Source organism: Crocodylus porosus, unplaced genomic scaffold (genome assembly GCF_001723895.1).
Source record: "Crocodylus porosus isolate Cpor-Errol unplaced genomic scaffold, CroPor_comp1, whole genome shotgun sequence".
Taxonomy (NCBI): domain Eukaryota; kingdom Metazoa; phylum Chordata; order Crocodylia; family Crocodylidae; genus Crocodylus; species Crocodylus porosus.
Window position 1 is genome coordinate 24758796 of NW_017728949.1, and position 7231 is coordinate 24766026.

At 45.6% G+C, this 7231-nt stretch overlaps 1 protein-coding gene across 1 annotated transcript in view; it reads left to right on the top strand.

Annotated features, from left to right (window-relative positions):
• The first annotated feature begins 565 nt into the window (after positions 1-565).
• The window catches only part of STK17B (serine/threonine kinase 17b), a 26711-nt gene continuing 20045 nt past the window's right edge, over positions 566-7231 (top strand). Inside the window, exons 1-2 of the mRNA XM_019553988.1 lie at positions 566-667; positions 5322-5489. Of these exons, the coding sequence (XP_019409533.1) occupies positions 5368-5489 (122 nt within the window). The 5' untranslated portion in view covers positions 566-667; positions 5322-5367. The remainder of the gene's footprint in view (positions 668-5321; positions 5490-7231) is intronic.

A 7231-nucleotide genomic window follows, 5' to 3' on the forward strand; every position in this document is an offset into this window, starting at 1 on the left:
CCGTTACTCTCTGACAGAAGCTGCGGCCACGGAGGCGCGGCCCGTCTGGGCTCGCTCCGGCCGGGGGGCTCTGACGCGACGCTTTCAGGGGGGCGATGGCTCTCGGCAGCCTCTTGCCCAGGCTGCGTGATGGCCATATCCACCTCCTACCCAGAGCATCAGGGCTGCCTACAGGCTCGCTGCAGATCTCGTCGGTCAGGCGGGGCTAGCCCTGCAGCCCTCCTGCTCGGGGGCTGCCTGGGAGTGAGCGGTGCGTGGCGGGGGCGGCAGGAAGATGTGCGGGGGCTGGGGGCAGCTCGGTCTTTGCTCCCACTGGGGGCGCTGCCCTGTCGCCGGGCACCAGCCGCCCGAACCATGCCTCTCCCTCACTGGGGAGCGCCGAACGCTGTAGAGTGTCACAAAGCCGCCAAGCCCCTCGGCCTTCCTGCCCCTCCCTCAGCCGCTTCCTTTCGCGGCATTGGGCTGTCACTGGCTGATGTCCTGTCAATCATTGAGGGAACGCCAGTCCCGTTCCTCCCGAGGCCGGGGCGGATTGGCTCGAGGCACCAGGGGCGGGGCCAGGCACCCGGCGCTGCAACAGCCACATCTACCGGGCTGCGGTTTTCAAACGCCGCCTGTGCGCGCTGGTGGCAGCGGCGGTAGCGGGCGCGGCGCGAGGGGCCTGGCGGTAGGTGACCGGGGGTAGAGGGGCGCCGAGCTCTGGTGCGTCCTGCCTGAGGCGCCGCGGGGGAGCCATCTCGGGCTGCCGGGGCCTGGCGCCTCGTGCCGCAGCCAGGCTCGTTCCCCGCCGGCCACACGCGCGGTTGCTTTTTGACGCGGTTTCAGTCCAGTCGCGTAGAAAAGCTGCTCGCTCCCCCTCGAAACGGCTGTGTGGCTGCGCTCGTGTGAGAGAGACCCTGCACCCCCCCCTTAAGCGTGGCTGTTTCTTTGCTTCTAGTTTTCAGTAGAGTTTAAGTTGTTTAAAAATAATTTATCTAGAACTGGGAGTTTTACTTTTTGGCCTTTTATTCACTGCCTCCGTCCTCATGCCCCCGCTGCGCCTCTTAATCCTCACACGGTAGTGCCCTGCAGACAGTGGGGTCGGTGGGTATCCACCTTCTACCCAGGTCTCATTTGCTGCTTGACTTGGAGCTGGGTGGCTTGAGGATGGGAGTGAGGCCTGAGCGTGTGGACCTGTCAGTTAGTAGCTGCTGACTCTGTAGCACCTCTCTTCTTTTCTTGGTTTCTTTTTAGCTGCATTTCATACTGGCCTATCAATGTTAAAGGGAGCAGTATCAGATCAAATTAAAGGTGGTATAACTTTATAAAAAAAGCCCCAAAACCCATCTTGGGTTCAATAAGTTTGTTCACAACCCAAAAAAGACTCTTGGCATTTTTGTTTTGTTTTTTCAAAAAGCAATTTTTAAAAATTGCTTTTCTGAAGCAGTAGGTACGATGTTTGAAAGTGAAGATAACTCTGCTTGTGAAATCCAGGTGTTTCACTGAATTAGTGTCACTTGCTCCTAATATCAGCAAAGAAATAAATGTTCCCAATTTATAACTCTCTGTTTCTCCCACAGTTATGTCAATGTAAACTGGGTACCCTTTATTTTCATTTAAGAATCTTTTCAGGCTTGTCTAAACACTGTCTTTGAAGAATGACAAACTGGGTTTAATGAGCTGTCTCCCTTGTAGCAGAGCACGGAGCTGGTTTTGATTCGTGTAAGGATTCTGGGCTAAATATGTCAGAGAACATCTGAATCATAATTGCCTGAAGGAAATGCAAACTTGAGATCAGTAGATGCTTGCTGTGGCTTTTTTTCTCCCCACTGGAGGTTTTGATAAATATCTTATGACGCTGATGATGTTTCATTGTCAGTTGAACTTTCAAAAATATATTTTTTATAGCTTACTCTTGACAGTCTTCAAAACTGCAGTTGGCCACTTTTTTCCCCTCAAAATCATCATGTTTTTACTTAAACCAAAGTATTGTAGAGATGACTTATCCTTAAGTAACCCTGTTCTATCCAGATTTTTGCTAACTTGCTGTCGTCTACAGAAGATCCTTTAGTGACATGAATCTTTGGCATAACTTGGAGGTAATGCCTCCTGTGCTGTATCCCTGAACAACCATTGCATATTTGAGCCTCTCTCTTTTATGGGGAGCCTCATTTCTCATTTTTTTTTCTATCAATGTTTAGAAATTAGGTAAAATCCTAGTTTGCATTTGTTTCTATGTGGTTAAATCCTTACCCTTTCATTGGGGTATGCCATAGTTTCAAAGATTCCCCTATTTGATTACAGCATGGGACTCAAATGTTCAGGTTGCATATTTTGTTTCAACTATTAAATGAATTTAAAGGTCACAGTGAAACTGGTTTGCAGTAATCTACAAACTGTGCCAGAGAATAGTCATCTAGATGTGCTTCATATGGGTTAGAACAGATTAAATTGCAGTTTGTCTCAGACTTAAAATTTAGGAGAGTGAAGGCTGCTGTAAAGAAAAATCCACCCAAGTAGTCTAGACGACCACCCTTTTAGCACCCTGATGTTATCTGAAGTTTTGGAAAGGGTGTCCAATAAATCAGTGATTCTAAACCTGAGTGTACAAACCCCTACACATTTCATGAGATAAACCCAGAGATTTCAATTAAGAATCTGTAGTCTCAAAAATTTGCAACAGAAGAATTAATCTATTTTTCCTAGTTAAAAGTAAGTGAAAGCTAAAATCTGTCATTTTCTGAGGGATGCCTTGAGCATATTGAGGTTGATGATCACTCCTATAAATTAATTGTAGCATAGGCTAACCTGGGGTGAGCGAAATATGGCCTGTGGGCTGGATCTGGTCTGCTAACTGATTGGATCCGGCCCCTGGGGGGGGTGCCTGACAATTGCCTGGATCTGGTCTGCAGCTGCCCCTGTGGCTGCTTTCACCTATTCTGCTTGCCTGGTACAATGAGCCACCTGTGGATAACCAAGTGGGTGGAAGGTGGCTGGAGCCCCACTCACTGAAGCAGGAGCAACCTGGCTGCAGTTCTCTCCTCCCCCACCCTCATCTGGAGCAGCAAAGCAAAAGGAGGAGAAGCTGTTGGAGGTGGGGGAAGCCAAGTTGCACCTGGGTGGCTACAGCCATACTGGGAGCAGCCCTGCTGGGAAGCTGTGCATACTGGTGGGCTAGCAGGCACGGGCGGGAGCCCAGTGCTGGCTGCCCTGGGCAGCAGTGGACGAGGCTGGGTTCCACACAGGGCACTGCACAGACTGCACTTCCCTAGTGAGTTCTGCAGCATGTGCCCTCTGTCCCCCTCAGTCCCCCATACCTGGCAGGCTCCTGGGACCTAGTGCCCGAGCAGCTGCCCCCCTACCCCCACATACTCTTGTACATTGTGTGTGTGTAGGGTGTAAGACTATTTTGGGTTATTATGCAGTTGCCTTTATATATGCCACTCAAATAAGGACACAAATACTTTTTAAAATACAGTTAAAATATGTAATAGTAGCTGTTTAATTTTTAGTATACAATTTGGTTTTTTAATCTATAACTTGTGAAATATTTTAGAAGATATCATTTCAACAAGTGTGACATATGACAACTCACCAAAACTCATTAAGTGGCCCTCCAGCTGAAAAAATTGCCCACCCCTAACTAAAATGCTTTGAGCATAAGCTCAGGACCAGCAGTGTAAGCTAAGCATACCTTCCCTGTAGGGACAATTCAACATTGTTAACACCGTGGAGAATGTTGCATGCAGAGACCGCTGCTTGTAGAGGCTCAGAAAAATCAATTGTAACTTTTTCAATTGTATTTGGTTTCTAAAGGGAAAAATTATTTCCTATTTCTTCCCAAAGTTAAGTGCCTTTGTCAAGTGAAACAACTTGGGATCCCCTCAATCTTAAATTCAAAATATCTTGAAATTTTTAAATAAGGAAAATGCTAGGAATATATTAAAAGCAATGCAGACATAAGAAAACATAGTACCATTCTTTCCCACGTATTTGTCCAGTTTGGTTATCCATTTATATTTGTGACCACCTTCATGTGTTGCCTTCTTTATACAAGTAAAGCTTTTAGTTTTGGGACTTAGGCATCTGTTTTTGAAGAATATTTTTAACTCAAATTTGATCAACCAGTAGCTTATTTTTAGTAATAAGACTTCTGGTAGTGATGGAGTGATTTCTTTTTCACTTGAATTGCCTGGTCAGTCTGTACCAAAGTGTTTACAGCGTTAAAAATCAAGCTGTTTCTGATGCAAATACTGACTCTGCAAATGGTCCTTTCACTTTTCCACTGCCAGAGTAATTTGGACAAATGGACCCGTTTTCTAGTAGCATTCATTGGGACGTGTATGCTTCTTCCTGTTTCCTCATGGTTCAGAATATTAAAAGCATAGGGCTACACAGTGGGGGAAGGGGATATATGATGTGTCTTCAAGTTCCTTCCAACTGCAGTGACAAACAGACCAGGAACCTCTGGAGTGGTACCACAGCCACTTCAGTTTTTATTAGGCTTTAGGTTCCTGGTTCTTTCTTATATGGCTAGAGAGTTTAGCATGCGGGTGTGGTTCTGATGTGTTTAAACTGGAAACAAAGAACCTGGGGTTCAGAAGAGTCTGCCTCATGCCTTGTTGTTTTTTGTTTTCCCCTCTGCTCTTTGGGTGTATATATGAAATATTGATACTGTTTGGTTAAAAATCATTTGCAGCCTTGTTCTAATCTGAGACCAGAACATTGAAAGCCAAAGGCAAAGCTGGGCAGTTCTGTGCTTGGGGGCAGCAATTGTAGCTGGACTGCCAGCATTGGTGGTTGGGCCGGTGGGTTGGTGACTGGTTTTTGTGTGTGCGCCCCCTCCTCCCAGCAGTGTGCCTCAGTTGGTGCCTCAGTTGTTACCCTGTGTTTACACTTCTGTTGAAATAAATTGTAGTGGTCCTTATGCTGTTGTTTATAAGCTTAGCAGTTTAACTGTCCAGCTCTGAACAGTTGGCTAAAATAGTCATTCCATTAACATGCACCTGTAAGGCCCTGGTTTTGCAAATGAAGTTCCAAACCAAAGCTATGAAGCTCTGTTCTTGAGATACTGGAGCCAGAGCAAAGGGTGATGTTGAAGGCCAATGCCATATTATGAATCACTTATCACCTTTTCCCTTGTTTATGGTCATCAGTTCTATGCTCAGAACTGCTGGCTTCTACCAGGGTGGATAGGGTTCACTGTATCAGGTTTCTTCTGAACATGCAGCACCAGATATGTTATCTTGGGTGCTTAAAGATAAAGGAAAGAAACCTGAGAAGGTAGGGCAGTAGAGTTTTGCAATGTTTGTAGGTTTTTAACATATGTATTGCTTTGACAGGTAGAAACAGGTGGCTGGGAGAGAGAGAAGAGACCTTGTGTTAATCATGTCCAGGAGAAGATCAGAGAGCAGAAGCCTTTCGGGTTTGTTGTCTACATCTCTTCAGACGCAAATCAGGACAGATAATTTTCACAACTTTTATGTGCTTGAACCTGAAGAGCTAGGAAGGTAAGAACATTCTGTTTATCTTGTATTTCTGGAAAAAGGAATTTGACTTTGCATGTAAGAAGGGGAATCCTTGCTGCAGTGGAATTTTTATGGAATGAGCCACAGAACCTGTCCTGTGTCACTTCTTGCTGGTAAAATACAGGAAGTGTGGGGGAATGAAGTGTAGTTTTTCAGTTTCCAGCCCCTTCCACTTAGAACAAAAGACATGGGGTCTGCATATGAGGGTGGGGCCATGTTCATGGCTTACTGGCTCTTCCTACTAAAGAGGGTCTACACAAGGGGTGCAGGTTTGTTCATAGGGCTGTCTTTTTATTATGGGAGCATGTTTTCTTTTTTCATATGTACACACGTGTCATACTTTGGCAAATTGCTGAAGGAGATAAAATCTAAATAAACTCCTACAATACAACACTACCATTTTCTCTACCTGTATGTTGTACAAGGTTCTCTATAGCCATAAGAGCTTGAGCATTAGGCCATACCTGCATCTTGAAGTGTCTTTTGGTACTGTACACAGTGCTATCAAGTTCATCTTAACTTTTGTTGGTATAACCATTTCAGTGGATGTTACAGTACTGGTGAAGCCCTCTCAGCTGGATGGTTAGCAAGTTCCACCACACAGGACACAAGTGCAGTGTCTGAACTAGATAAAGCATTTGTCTTCCTGGCATGCTTCCTAGCCACTTTTCCTTCCTCCCACTCTTTCCCCTGCCCTTATTAATGAGATGTAGCGAGCTGGCTTGGTTCCACTGATGACACCACAGACTTTTTATTATTATAAGCTCAACTTTAAGGGCACTCCTGGTTTAAGGCCTCTTTGCAGGGTTAGATAATAGTTGGAGCAGACTTGCAGGCTTTGTTTCTTACATAAGTTGCTTCTCACTTTAGCATGGGGATTGTATAGCTCTAGACAAAATAAGGATGTGCATTCATTTCTGTAGTTTATTTCCTCACCAAACCTAAGGGTTGTTTGGTCTTACATTGGAGTCCTCTAAACAGTCTGGATCCATCTTTCTCCACGTAGCTTACAAGCATTGTGGTATGTTTTTTTTTCCTGTGCAGCTTTTTGTGGTTGGCAGGCAATTAAATCTTGCCTCTTTGTCTCTCTGCCTTGCCCAAGCTTCCTTCTCTGCGCCTCCACTCAGCAACTGTCTATGGTTTTGTGAAGTTGAAGACCCAACTCTTAGTTCTGTAACTATGGGGGGATATTCTAATGCACTGGTTCTTAATCTTTTTTTAGACTAGTGCACCCTGGATAGACTTATGGTAGTGCTTGGGAAATGCGATCTTGTTAGTTTTAACTCTCATTTTTGTGTAGAGAAAAATAATGGAGCAGCTTTTCGGCTGCAAAGAACTCAAACATCACAACCAGGCTGACCTTGACAGGCTCAGTAAATGGGCAGACAGGAACCTGATAGTGTTTAACACCAAAAAATGCAAGGTTCTTCACCTTGGGAGGAAAAACCTGCTGCATGTCTACAGGCTCAGCAGTGCTACACTGACTAGCACTATGGATGAGAGGGACTTGGGGGTCAGGATTGACCACATGATGAACATAAGCCAGCAATATGGTTCTGCAGCCAGTAAAGCGAGCAAAACGCTGGCTTGCATCCATAGATGCTTCTCAAGCAAATCTCAGGGCATCATTCTCTCATTGTACTCGGCCTTCATGAGGCTGCAGCTGGGGTACTGTGTCCAGTTTTGGGCTCCACAATTCAAAAAGGATGTGGAGAAGCTTGAGA